Source organism: Mytilus trossulus, chromosome 7, assembly GCF_036588685.1.
Source record: "Mytilus trossulus isolate FHL-02 chromosome 7, PNRI_Mtr1.1.1.hap1, whole genome shotgun sequence".
Classification (NCBI taxonomy): domain Eukaryota; kingdom Metazoa; phylum Mollusca; class Bivalvia; order Mytilida; family Mytilidae; genus Mytilus; species Mytilus trossulus.
Window position 1 is genome coordinate 35,425,246 of NC_086379.1, and position 15,017 is coordinate 35,440,262.

Consider the following 15,017-nt stretch of genomic DNA (forward strand, 5'->3'; position numbering starts at 1 on the left):
ACCACATCTTCTCTTTTATATTGTCATGTGTATACTGAATAAACCACACGTGCCTTGTGCACTGAATACCCACATTGTTGTGGTCACTGAGAAACCACACGCTTCCTTTATACAGTACAAACAACACGAATCATTTGAATTCAACAGATCACACGTGTCACATGCGCTGAAAAAAAGACGTGTGTCAGGTTTACTGACCACACCTTACGTGCACTATGCAGTGGTCAAACTACACGATTACTAGACAGTGCACAAATCACCAATGCCATGTGCAGTGAACAAACCACACGTCCACGGACAAATAATCCAGAGAGAAAAAATACTTGTAGACTGAAAAATTGAAATATGGAGATGTGTCATGTATGTTCCCTATGCAATAAACAAACCACACGTGTCCTACACAAAAACACACACAACCTGTAGTGTGCAATAAAATCGGTATCAAACGTTTATAGTTGTTTTTTGGATTCAGTTATGATCATGTACTCTTGTGATAAAGACATTATCTTTTAATCAGTTTAATTTAGGTCTAAAGCTGGCATGTCAGTAACTGCTTGTAGTCTGGTTTTATTTATGTATTATTGCCATTTTGTTTATTTTTCTTTTGTTACCACTTCTCTAAACTGTGTTTTACTGAGCGCATTGTTTGCGTTTGTTTTTCTACATTGTCTAGATATATACGTTGAGGTTTGAGATCTCAAAAAACATGTTTACCCCCCCTGCATGTTTGCGCCTGTCCCAATTCAGGAGCCTCTAGCCTTTGTTAGTCTTGTATGATTTTTAATTTTAGTTTCTTGAGTAGATAGTTATCAAAGGTACCAGAATTATAATTTATACGCTAGACGCGCGTTACGTCTACATAAGACTCATCAGTGACACTCATATAAAAATAGTTATAAAGCCAAACAAGTACAAAGATGAAGAGCATTGAGGACCCAAAATTCCAAAAAGTTGGGTCAAATACGGCCAAGGTAATCTATTCATGGGATAAAAAATCCATAGTTTTACGAAAAATTTAAAGTTTTATAACAGGAAGTTTATAAAACTGACCAATGCATGTAATTGATATTCATTTCAACACCGAAGTGCTGACTACTTGGCTGATGATGCCCTTGGGGACACAATGACCATCAGCAAATGGCATATACCCTGTGGTGTAAATAGTTATCAAAGGTACCATGATTATAATTCAATAATTCGGAGTTTAGTATGACGTCAATTATCACTGAACTTTTATACATTTTGTTTAGGGACCAGCTGAAGGACGCCTCCGGTGCGGGAGTTTCTCGCTGCATTGGAGACCCATTAGTGGTCTTAGGCTGCATGTTGTCTGGTCTATGGCCGGGGTATTTTCACTTTGACACATTCCCCATTTCCATTCTCAATTTTATTATTCAATTAAATAAATATCCGATAGATAACAAGCACTATAATTAATCTCTGGTATTTGGAATGACAAAAGAAAATTTTTTAAAAATTTTAATCATATTTTAGGCATCTGAACAGCTCATCTGATTTACGTTGTATTGTGACTGTGATTTTTCTTGCCGCATTGACGCTTTGTAGTTTTCTTTGATTCTGGTGAACTTGTGATTTCAAGTAGAGTTGTTGTTTGTTTAACCGTGGTTGTCAGGTTTTCTGTCGTTGTTATTGGACATTCCTTTGGGATGGTGTCATTCATATTACAAGCTCGACGTGAGGAACATGTTGATGGTTTTATACATCCAAAAGACAATATGGAATATGCTGAAAGTACATATAAATGATTCGATTTAAAGATGAAATCTGCACCATTGTTGCATTAAAATGCTGTGTTTGTTTGATTATAAAATTGAGAACAAAGGACCCGGAGGCGTCCTTCAGCTGGCCCCTAAACAAATGTATACTAGTTCAGTGATGATACACGCCATACTAATTTCCAAATTGTACACAAGAAACTAAAATTAAAATAATACAAGACTAACAAAGGCCAGAGGCTTCTGACTTGGGACAGGCGCAACAATGCGGCGGGGTTAAACATGTTTGTTAGATCTCAACCCTCCCTTATACCTCTAGCCAATGTAGAAAAGTAAACGCATAACAATACGCACACTAAAATTCAGTTCATGAGAAGTCCGAGTCTGATGTTCAGATGTAACCAAAGAAAATAAACAAAATGACAATAATATATAAATAACAACAGACTACTAGCAGTTAACTGACATGCCAGCTCCAGACTTCAATTAAACTGACTGAAAGATTATGATTTTATCACTATGAACATCAGGCACAATCCTTTCCGTTAGGGGTTTAGTAGCAAACCATCATAACATATACGAGAAGAAAATAACCCGTCTCATGCCAACAACTGGTTTTTGAATAAATGTGTTTATTTCCGATGCAAAAACCCTATAACATGTATAAGTGAATCATTATTAACGCCAAAATATGCAATCTTTAATGACTTGACAACAGTATCGTAACTATATCATGTATATTCATTCTTAATAAGTTTATTGAAAGGTTTTGTTAGTCTCTGAGGTGAATACTGACACCTTTGTGCTTTATAAAGAATATTTCAATAAAAAATTGGATGTGAAATACCTGAACGTATAAGAAGTCTGCATGCTGAGCTGTATTTACGAATAATGCCCTTATACCGATGATAAAATTAAGTAAATGTTTTGACTAGTTTATGATATCGAAAACCCTGGTGTAATAATTTTTCAGGAATACATAAATTTCTCTCGTTAAAATCTTAAACATTGTTACATACACGAGCGAATCGTACAGGTTGAGATATATAATGGTATATATACCTGCTTAAAATGGATAATTAACGATAAGAAATAAAAAAAATCATCTCTTTTATCATAAATTTTAGTATTCAGCTTTTCGGTCTGTCGGTTATCGAATCCACAAACTCCCGCACTACAGGAAACAGAATGATAATAAAAATAAATTTAGTAGGTTAATCTATATGAATTGGATTTTGAATAAATAAGCATATTCACCTGCGGAAAAAGGATATTCACCGCGCAAAACGTCGCGTGCTATTTCGTGTACAATTTTGGTAAAAAAACGTTTGATTTACAATTGCTTTTGGTAAATATTTTCTATTACTTTCATTTCTTTCGGAATATGGAATAAAACATTTACTGTCTTTTGTTTCGGTAAATATGTGGTTTTATTGACCTCATCAAAAGACAGTAATTGTATAGTGTTATTCCATATTGGTAATATTTTAGTAGGTTTCTCTATATGAATTGGATTTTGAATAAAAAAGCATATTCACCTGAGAAAGTGTTATTCACCGCGCTAAACGTCACGCGCTTTTCAACTTCGTACTTTTTTTTTGGCCTTTTTAACTTTTTTGGATTCGAGCGTCACTGATGAGTCTTTTGGAGACGAAACGCGTCTGGCGTATATACTAAATTTAGTCCTGGTATCTATGATGAGTTTATTTACATGTAACGTTATGATAAAATGTTTCATGTAAAATTTGTTTTGGTATATGTTTGTCATTAAATACATGTTCTTCCCTCGAAATATGAAATAAAACAATTACTGTCTTTTGTTTCGGTAAATATGGGGTTTAATTGACTTTTGAAAAACTGATATTCGGCCTCAGTGAATATCATTTTTTCAAAAGTCAATAAAACCGCATATTTACCTCATCAAAAGACAGTAATTGTATATTATTCATATTTTTTTAGATTCAATAATTTTACATATTACTCAATTACTTACATGGCTTTGGTGACCCTGATACTGCAAAAGAAATAACGAAAGTCGGATGAACTTTTGAGAACCACGTCAATTAATAATAAACTGAAGTGATTTGGGACGTCAAGATCCACTTTTCAATTTATAATTTCTATTGGAGGGGGTATTATATTCTTATTATTAACACAGATTTATGGTGTGAAAGATGATCACATACTTGTTGTGTGAAAGATGACCTCATATTTATTGTGTAAAAGATTAACACAGATTTATTTTGTGAAAAATGACCTTATATTTGTTGTGTGAAAGATGACCACAGATTTATTGTGTAAAAGATTAACACATATCTATTGAGTGAAAGATGACCACAAATTTTTTGTGTGAAAGATGACCACATATTAGTTATGTGAAAGATGACCATACATTTATTGTGTAAAAGATTAACACCGATTTATTGTGTGAAAGATGACCACATATTTGTTGTGTGAAAGATGACCCCAAATTTATTGTGTGAAAGATGACCACACATTTATTTTTTGGAAGATAACCACAGCTTTATTGCGTGTAAGATGACCTCTCATTTATATTGTGTGAGAGATGACCACAGATTTATTGTGTGAGAAATGACCAAAGATTAATAGTGTGGAGGTTGGCCCCATATTAATTGTTTGGAAGACGACTCATAGATTTGTTGTGGAAAGATGACTACAGCTTTATTGTGTGAAAGATGTCATCAGATTTATATTATTGTGTAAGAGATGACCACATAGTTATCGTGTAAGAAATGACCAAAGATTAATAGTGTGGAGGTTGACCACAAATTTATAGTGTGGAAGATGACAACAAAATTATTCCCCTTGTGGTAGCCACAGCTCCGTCTTCTGTTTCTTAGGAGATGCTTACATGTATCTTGTCGACGTTCCGTGCCACTCTTTTTAGAGTTTATGCGGTCCCTTCTGATTTTGTTTGCAATTCTAGTTTTCTGTGTAGTGTTTTTGGACATTTTGTGTGTTATTTGGGCAGATCACGTGATTGTCTGTATTTCTTTGATTTTCCTTTTATTATGTGTTTAATTGTTTACATCTACACAATCTTGTTTGATAGAACCATGCATTTTTTCATCTAAAGTTTAGCATACCAACAGCTTTTCCGACAGCGTTATTTCCACAAATCCCACAAATATTTGTAATTTCTCCTGTCTGGTTGACCAGTATGTGTGGCGAACCTAAAAGAGTGCGAATGCTTTGTTATTAAGCTTCTTGGGCAAAAGGATATAATTTTGCGTTTTACAAACTTTGTTGGTTTTAGGTCAAGTTACAGTTAATGGGCTATGTCACAAATTTTTTGTAAAACTTGCCATATAATTAACTTTGGCTCAATGAATTACACCTCAGTGAAAATCCAAAAAATAATGCATTTATCTATGTTATCATTTGCAAAATTCCTAATTTGATTAAACGTGGACATAATTTTTGTTTTAGTTAAGACCATAAGAAAAAAAATATCACAAATCTAACGACGGCTGAACTGATTTTTGTTTGTTTGACAATAAGTAATTCTACGATATTTTAAGTGATAATTTTGAGTCATAACTTATCTCAAATACATCTATAAGTCAGATATGCTGAGTTTATAAGAATATGATATTATATCAATAAGATATTGAACTCACCGTTAAGTGAAGAGTCTAATATAAATTCCAGAGGTTTTGCAAGATCATAAATGATCTGAACACAAATAAAATTATCTAAACCCTCCTCCCTGAAAAAAAGTGTATATATCATGAATGTCTCTTGTATGAATTATGAAGGACATTATCTGCCTAAATTGATTTTATTTTTTAACTGATCATATTAAAGTTCAAACTATCAAAAACAGCAAGATCAAGTTGTGAGCATGTTGTAACTTTTTTTCGGCTTTTACAATTGAAGGGCAAGTGGACGGAATCGTCTATAATTCGTAAGCACATGTACCAGGAATATATATTTTAAGGAAGAGACGCTCAGATCAAAGTAGTAATATAGCCAAACAAGTACAAAATGGAAGAGCATTGAGGACCAAAAATTCCAAAAAAAAGGAAATTCAAAAAAATGACCATACAAGGCTCCGTGTTGAAGGCCGTACTTTAACCTATAATGGTTTACTTTTTAAATTGTTATTTGGATGGAGAGTTGTCTCATTGGCACTCTCACCACATCTTCCTATATCTATATAATTGATATTCATGTCAATACCGAAGTGTAGACTTTTGTGCTAGTGATACCCTCGGGGATAAACGTCCACCAGCAGTGGCATCGACCCAGCAGTGTAATAGTTATTAAAGGTACCAGGATTAGAACTTTATACGTCAGACGGGCGTTTCGTCTACGTAAGACTCACCAGTGACGCTCAGATCAAAATAGTAATAAAGCCAATCAAGTAGAAAGTTGAGGAGCATTGAGGAACAAAAATACAAAGAAAAATGTACTAATTACGGCTAAGGTAATCTATTCCTGGGAAGAGAAAATCCTTAGTTTTTCGGAAATGCAAAGTTTTGTAACAGTAAACCTATAAAAGTTACCATCTAATTGATATTCATTTCAACACCAAAGTGTTGACTACTGGGCTAGTGATACCCTCGAGGACGAAACGTCCCCCAGCAGTAGCCTTAGATCAAGTGAATGTGTGTATCAAGGCACGAACACCACTTTGATATCCCACACGAAAAAGATATTTGACTATCCTGCAAGGTAGTTAATAAAGACAACAGCAGTATACCGCTGTCGGAAGCAATGCCGTCAGCTCTCCGAGTTTTCCAAAGTCTTGCTGTGTTTGATTAATGCATTTATGAGCTTCGGTCTTTACTAATATAAGTTAAAAACTTATATAGCAAGTCAAAAGCGTATCATGAACATTGATAACTAAATTGAATTTATACACAATTTATCTTATGCAAATCATGTTAATGTAAATTTAATGCCTCTTGGTGACAGACTTGATATGATTCGTAGATATGCAAAAAAAACGTGTTAAAATATTTTAATTAGACGAAGAAATATGTATACTGTTAATATGTTTTACAATTAAAAAAATTTATGGAAAGATTAAATGTTATGATATCTAATAATTAAAACAAAACAAAATAGAGCCAAAATATTAAGACTTCAGGTATATTCAAACTAATGTATTAATTTGAAAATAAACTGGCAACGCCATGACAAAAAATAAAAGGACCAAAACATAAACACCAGTACACATAACAACATAGTAAATTAAAGACCGAACAACAAGAACCACCACCGGCTATTAAGCCGGGCATGACCGCATGTGCTACGGAATGTAATGCTATAACATTGGGTTTTTGTTTCATATCATAATATACATACAGTTTAATTACATGCATACTTAACGTAGTCTTTATTGTTTAAATATGTGAATTTCCACATATTTATGGAGTCATAGCGACATCATAATAACTGAAACTTACGTGTACGAAAATGTACAGATTTATGATAATCCTTTGCATATATAACTAGCACATGTGTTTTTTTTTGTTGGGATTTGTTTGTTTTTTGAAAGGATTAAATATTCTAAATTGTTTATAAAACTGATAACTATTATCGTACCGCCTCCTTTCGTGGTAGAGGACTAGCGTCTACACCAAGAAACGAGAAATTTAAGTTTTAAAGACGATTAAGGATTTTTTTGTCAGATATTTTGAATCGTCTGGATTTATCGATAAAGTTTCATAAAAAAAAAATTAGCACTATTGCGACCCACTTTTCTTTTATTGATATATATAATAGTTGAAAATCTATTTTTGATTTTTTTTAAATCATTTATTAGTTTTAACGTTAAAAAAAGTGCCAATATTTTATGGTTTCCCGCCAAATATTTGGTCTTATAACTAACATTTCATTATCAAGGACACGGAGAGCCGTGGTGAAGTTGGTAGAGAATCAGACTAATAACACAAAGGTTCCTGGTTCGATCCCCGCTCCGGACAGAAAATTTCAGGGGCTGAATTTTAGGCTCTCCTTTTACACCATTTGTGAAAATGGTCTTGAGGAAAAGATGATAGTTCGTCGGGAGGGGATGATAAATGGCTGACACGTGTTAAGAGAGAGCTCTATCTCTTGCACGTAAAAGACACCTTTATAGATTTCGAAAAATAGCCGGTTTATCCCGTCACCAGGCAGCACTCGCACCCGCAAAGTGGAAAGAGATTAATTTAAGTTGCAATAACTTGTTGCCCAATCCACTATAAATAAATATGTTTAAACTAACTAACAAAGACACGAACCTTTAATTTGTTATATTTTTTTTGTTCCGTTATCTAAATATTGTCACTTTATAACAATATTTTAAAAGGTTTGTTATTTTGAAATAGAATAGTTTTAATATCCTTAACATACCTTAGTATAAGAAAGCGTTCCATTATTTGATGACAACGATATGTTACGGTATCGTTGGTTTGGTCTGTAAAAACGCTTGTTTGCCCATCAGAATTAAACATCCAAGTAGTCTTAAAGTTTCCTAAATATTTATAAATATCAAATGTTTGACCATGCCACGCACATGGAAAGGTACACGGAAATTCCGTCATGCCTGAAAGATATTATGCATAATTCATGAAGAAATTAATGATAAGAACATGGAAAACTATTTCTTCGTCTTGATCCTTTCTTGTAAGAATATGCAATTGCTTTCAAAGTATTCAATTCAACTTTGCGGTATACCTTATGTTTATTCCATTTAACATGGTACCTACCGGTATCACTGACACATAATTCATGAAAACCATACTCCTAAATTTTACCAGCCAATTGTATGTCAAAATGTATTTAGTAATAATATTGCTTTTGATAGAATTTTACAAAAGAAATTTTATGTAAAAAGAATTGTCTTTCTAGAGATTTTTTTACACTTATTTTAAATCTAAAACACACACTTATAGTTTGTATAATATTAATGTATTGTACATAAAAATTTATTATTTGATGTAAAGTGAATAAAGTAATTTCTGACCTGCGGAAACTTCCAAAAGGATGAACATCAAACTTATTCGCATCTTATTTTGCATGTTTTCTGCTTCTACAGCAAGTGTGTCCAACCTGAATTCAATAGACAACGGCAATGTCGAAGCAGAAATCTTTATTGTACATGTATAACTTGATTGAGTCAACTGTCTTGTTTATCTTCTTTTTACAAGCTGTTACAATTTTCAACTAAAGACTTCCTTGATTATTTTGGTAAAAAAATAAATCAATAACATGTATATTTGCCATATAGCTTTATAGACTTTTTCAGTGCATGTTTTTATTCGATTTATTTTCTTTGTAGAATAAATTGTGTAAAATGCAGATTGGAAATTGTTTGTTTCTTCCTCTTATCATATACAGTGAAACCTATTTAAACCAAACCTCTTCGGGACTTTAAATTTGATTCGGTATTGACCGATATTAGGTTTTATCAGGTTCATAACGCATACAATTTGATATGAAAGTGCTTACGAACATGTTTTAGTTTATACAGGATTCGGTTTAAGCCGGTTTCACTGTATTTCTAATTATTTCCCATACTCGTAGTTGTCTTTGCATCTGATAGGCATTTTTTCAACACATATGACAAATTTTTATGATCTTAACGTTTAAGAGAAGACATAATAGCATTTTGACTAGTAAATGTTTTCTTTAAATGAATTACGCAAGTGCTTTGAAATAAGCAGTGCACAACAAAACCTGGCATGCACATAATGCAAACTGTGGCGTTCAAATCCATTCAAAAACGTAAAATTAAAAAAAATACAGAACTCTAAGGAATATTTGAAATGGGAGATCTTATTTAGTTGTAGAATCAACCTCATGTCTCAACTATTTGTATTAATTACTTAGAACATTCGAGCGAATATTTCCACGTAGATTATGGCATAGAGTACTATTATTGAAAGCATAAATTAGAAACAAACAATACAATACCATTCATGTTTGGAGTGTACTAAGCGATAATTTTTTACTTATTGAATCAGTTCTGGGTAGTCGATATGTAAAAAAAATAATTTTCGAATACAAGATGAAAGGAAAGATAGTATTTTCTCTTAGTTCAAAGGCTAGGTACACAAGTAAAGATGTCTCCAGTATGGGCAGCATACTAGCGCGCTTTTTTAAAACATCTAGAATGGGAATAAATGCCTTAGAGTCCATTTGTTTTATCCAAATCTAAACGACTGAAAGCGTATAATTTAGGGGAAACTACAACTTATTTTTCAAAATTATGCATTTTCTTGTTTTAGTTATGTCGTGGTTTAAGCTGATGTGTGCGCGCTTTGTGATGGTGGGTCCTGATACAACGCTGGTTATTTTAACGAGACGTTAGTACCTAATGTTACAGAATCGGTCAAATTTAGCAAATTGTGTATTCCATCGGATTGTGTCCTTTTTATATACTTTTTGACATCCATTTGACTGTATAACATTAAGCGTTTTCAACTTATGATCATTTCTTTTGCTGAAATCGGCAACAATAATAGTTCAATACTGTACGATATGTATAAGGCATTCACACGTAAATTCCAATGCATAATCATAGTAGTACACAAGTACTTAATATGATTATGTAGAAACGATACTGATACCTATTTCTGTGAAGTTTTGTCATCTGACTATTCTCCCATTTTAAAATATATCCTGGACCAGTTTTATCAACAAGGTGCAATTTTTACTTTAATGACACCATCATTACGAAAAATGTAAACCTTGTTCTACTTTATTGAAAAAACGAGTATATTAGTACATGTACAACTAAATTAATACAATACGGAAAAGACAGTAAAATTCATTTATCGGTAATTCGTATATTTTCTATTTGATTTTACTGCCTAATATTTTCGAGTATCAACGTACTGGCTGTATCACTGAAAATATTAGGCAATACATTGTGTGACGTCATAATAACCGATAAAAAGAATACTAGTAGTAGGTAGTTTCGTTTTTGATACTGACTATATCATGTGGAATAACTAAACTCGCCCTAACGGGCTCGTCTAGATATTCCACATGATATAGTCAGTATCAAAAGCGAAACTACCTGTTATTCTATATTTATTCATCCGCTACCGTTTTTGTTTTATTTTTATTTTACTTTTTGTTTATTTATTTTTGAGGGATTTCCACGATGACAGTCAAGCTGCTGCATCTTACACCTTCTTGTTCTATAAATAGCATTGTCTTTACTAAAAAAAATTTATTAAAGTACAAAATAATATTTGAAAAAATCATATTGATTTTAGATAGTTGATGATCAATGGTATAATAATTAAAAAAATTAAGTAGCAAATATCATAACAGAGACATATAATACACTAATGGTTGCATATTTTTCAAACAACGTTTAGTTTTAAAAGGGGGACAAAAGATACCAAAGGTACAGTCAAACTCATAAATCTAATTTCAAACCATCTAATTTTTTTTAAAAGAAATTATGTATTTAAGACCATATCAATAACACTCTTCTCACTGTTATGACAGTTGTTCGCGATTCTGTTATATTGGACAAAGGCTCACTATTAAATGACACAAAATGGCATAAAATATCAACTTTTTCATAAAACACCAACAAGGTCTCAATTTGGTTCGTAAATGGGTCTGCTTTAAAATTATAAATCCTAAATATATTCGTTCTTTTCATAAGACTACAAGATATTCGCCAAATTAAGCCAATTTTGGTGCATTTTCAGACCTAAAAGCTTTCGAAACACATTGGCCGCTATCTACGATCCAGAATATGTTGTAACCAAAGGATTCTTATTTTGATATAGATCTCATCAATATAAAAACTTTTTAGATCGTATATGGAGGCCAAGGTTTATTTTGCCAAACACAATTAAAACTATGGACAAAAAGTACCAAAATTGACATTTTAATACAAATTATGCTCATTTAAGGGGTCATTGCTCCATAAAAAGTAAAGGAAAGTACCAGAAAAAATATTTTTGTCCTATTAGTATCATCACAAGTATTTCTATGTGAAATTTGTAATTTTTTGCCCCAATTTAAAAAACATGAAAAATCAGGGCCAATTTTAACCCTTCGTGAACAACCAAAGCAGATTTAATTGGCTAATGTGACAATAAAAGGGATCAAGTAGACAAAATGCTTAAACGTTCAAATCACAGACATAAAATACAACTGACTAAGATTATTTTGCAAGTTTGTCGGAATTTACTTATAGATAAATGAAATAAAGGCAGCAATAGTATACCGCTGTTGAAAAGTCATAAATCGATTGAGGAAAAGCAAATCCGGGTAAAACGTCAAATATCAGAGGAAAACAAACTAAAAATAGGAACACTGAAGTGCAACAAAATAAAACACGCCAACTTACATAGAAACGAACTATTTGATAATAACTGCCATATTCCTGACATTCCAAGAAAAAAAACTGTAGATATAACCTGGTTTTATTGCTAGCCAAACCTAGCGCTTATTTGACAATGTTAAAAGATACGTGACAGAAATAAAGCACAAACACACACAAAGAAACGCACACGCAAACAATATAATACTCGACCTTACATTAAAACTGCAGAATAACAACGAACATCTTTCATCAATGCCAGACAGCACCATACATCACTAACAGTAACACACTTATGTAACTTAAATGTAATCTTGAACTTCATACAATTTTTTTCAAAATACCAGTCCAGACAATTTTCATGCTAATTACGTTTTTATAGGTTATTTTATACGACGGGTGCCACATGTGGAGTAGGATCTGCTTACCCTTCCGGAGCACATATAATTTTTGTTGGGGTTCGTGTTCGTCTTTAGCTTTTCATGTTGCGTCATGTGTTTTATTGTTTGCCTGTTCTTTCATTTTTAGCCAGGCGTTGTTAGTTTATTTTCGATTTATGAGTTTGACTGTCCCTTTGGTATCTTTAGTCCCACTTTTATAATTATTTTGACTACAAATGATAAGATACAACACACAATCAAACCGAAACCACAACAGAAAGATCCAAAATAAATACATGAATGTTGGATGTATAAAATACAAGGACACGTCGTATAGCAATGCGAATTCACACTCGATAAAACAGTTATATTTTCGGGAATACGTCACGTTTCTTACTTATCAGACAGACGAAATTAACTAACAATTTAAGACGTGTTAAATATGTCATCATGCAGTTAATTTAGACACAGACACATCGGATATTTCAACTAATTTGTAAAAGTATTTAACAAAATTTTACGGAGCGCATTCTAATCATTCCTCCTCATAACTCATAGTTTTATATATAAATTTATACTGCACACGTTCTGTTTAACTAAGTCATTTGACGTTACGCACAATGTTCGGGTTAGTAAGTTGGTAACGTTCATCGATGTAATTTTCATCTATTTCAACCGACTTCTGTACAAAACATTAAAGCTTTGCACTATTTTTAATACATATGGGTTTTTGATGTTTGACTACTTATTTAAAAAAAATAATGTATAGACTGTGAACATGACTGATTATATATTTTTGACAAATAATCTTTCCATTCTCGATTTTATTTATTTCCTCATAATCTTAACTTAAATACATGTATGTGTCTTTCGAGAAGATTATAATGAAAAATAATTCTTGTTCGGGTCAATCGCAGCAACAGCTACTATATGTATCCTCTTTTTGCTTTATCTATTTCAATTCCATCCTCAGCTTTTGGAAAGAAAACGGCAGTTTAAAATTGCTCTTTTTATTTAGATAAAAAAGTGATCTACAGTCCTTGAAATAGGATGAGTATTTTTCACATGCGTCAGTTTGTCGGATGCGTTGAAATAACTGTTAGTGTATGCAACAAACATTCGGACTAGCAGAAACATATCTTTTACTATAGGTCCCAAAGTCGAAAGGTTCGTTATTATAGAAAACTTATCATTTATCAAACACTACCACGCCTTTAAGATCAGCACATGGTTTACAAAACTTTGATGGAAGTCAAATTAATTGTTAGTTTATTACATTTTAGAATAATTTTTTGAAAAAAAAACTCTCTCCAAAAAATATCTTATTAAAAAGAACGTGTCAAATGCGTAGACACAAAAATGCTAAAATTTTAGTCTATGGAAAATTGAATGTACATAATACATTACACTGAAATTCCTTGCAAAAAACGTTCAATTTGGACGTGGTAACATTTTAGGGAGACATGGACGACTTGATGGAAATTAATGAAAAAGTTAGCGTTTCCTTAACATTTCAGGCCTAAACAAATCTTTAAAAAAATCACATTCCAGTAGTAACATTTGTTTTCATAGTTCACTTGTCTGTCACAAATTTAAAATACCCTAAATTAGCATGCTAAACAAGGGCTCTATGGAAACATTTAAGGGAGACACAGAAAATACTGGGGGAAAAAATAAAAAAGCTATGTTAGAAATAAATATGTGTTCGTAAAATTCAATAAAATTACATTTTCATGAAGAGGTGGCGAACATTTTCTATGACTTTTGAAAAAAGATGGTAATATCGAAGTGCTTGATTTCATTTTTGTATGTTCGAATTTTCAATTCTTACAGTTGTATGGAATTTCGAAAATGGCCACTAGAATGCGAACTGACATGAAATTTATCGCATCCGTTTCACACCATGCATATGATCATATTATATCCCACCTGTTTGAATTTCATCGTAATCCATTCATTTGTTTTTGATTTATTTTTCGTTTATATTTGTGTGGTTAGTTATTTTTGTTACGTCTTACACGGCAAAAATGGCATTATGAACACGGGACTTATTGCTTACTTATGTAATAAATATATTAAAATTATGTTTTATCTAATATCGATTAAAATGAGAAATCAAGACAAGTAATTATTTGATAATACGTAAAATTTATTTGTTTTTGTCCTACTTATGCATCAAAAATTGGTCAAATGAAAGATAGACCGAATTCCGCGAGTAACGTCTATACAGTCACCGACCTGATAACGATATTCCTCATGAATATTTAAATAGAAATTGACGAAATTATTTATCCATACGACCTATTCAACTTGTTTCTAATGTATACAATGCGTCAAACTTATTTCTTTTGCAGTTTTAGAAAATACATATTTCACTTTTTAATATTTTTGGTTTGAAAACTATTAATCTTTATGTTTTATGCTTTTTGTTGATATTTTAGTTTCAACGATACGAAGAAATAGCTCGACAAAGCCTCGCATTTACCCGTTTCTTAGCCTCATCCTTAAATCGTTGATATGTCAAGTCAATGCACTATTATTGTTTATATAATCATTAATTTTCTCGTTTATATTGTTATACATTTGTCTTTTGAAGCC

General features: G+C 32.1%; 1 protein-coding gene across 1 annotated transcript; it reads right to left on the reverse strand.

Annotated features, from left to right (window-relative positions):
• Window positions 1–1,510: 1,510 nt before the first annotated feature.
• On the reverse strand, window positions 1,511–7,087 carry LOC134726369 (uncharacterized). The gene is made up of 5 exons (XM_063590769.1): window positions 7,071–7,087; window positions 5,378–5,466; window positions 4,844–4,930; window positions 3,730–3,750; window positions 1,511–1,746 (listed from the first exon to the last, which is right to left on the reverse strand). The coding sequence occupies exons 1-5, from the start codon at window positions 7,085–7,087 to the stop codon at window positions 1,517–1,519; spliced, it is 444 nt and encodes a 147-aa protein (XP_063446839.1). The 3' UTR covers window positions 1,511–1,516.
• Between the last annotated feature and the right edge of the window lie 7,930 nt (window positions 7,088–15,017).

Bases quoted from the DNA above. Each gene is read 5' to 3' on its own strand.
- LOC134726369 (XM_063590769.1), bottom strand. The intron at 3,751-4,843 runs GTATGCTAAACT...TTTCTTTTGCAG, and splicing joins CGCTGTCGGAAAAGCTGTTG to TATCAGGGTCACCAAAGCCA. The intron at 1,747-3,729 runs GTAAGTAATTGA...ATGTACTTTCAG, and splicing joins ATCAGGGTCACCAAAGCCAT to CATATTCCATATTGTCTTTT.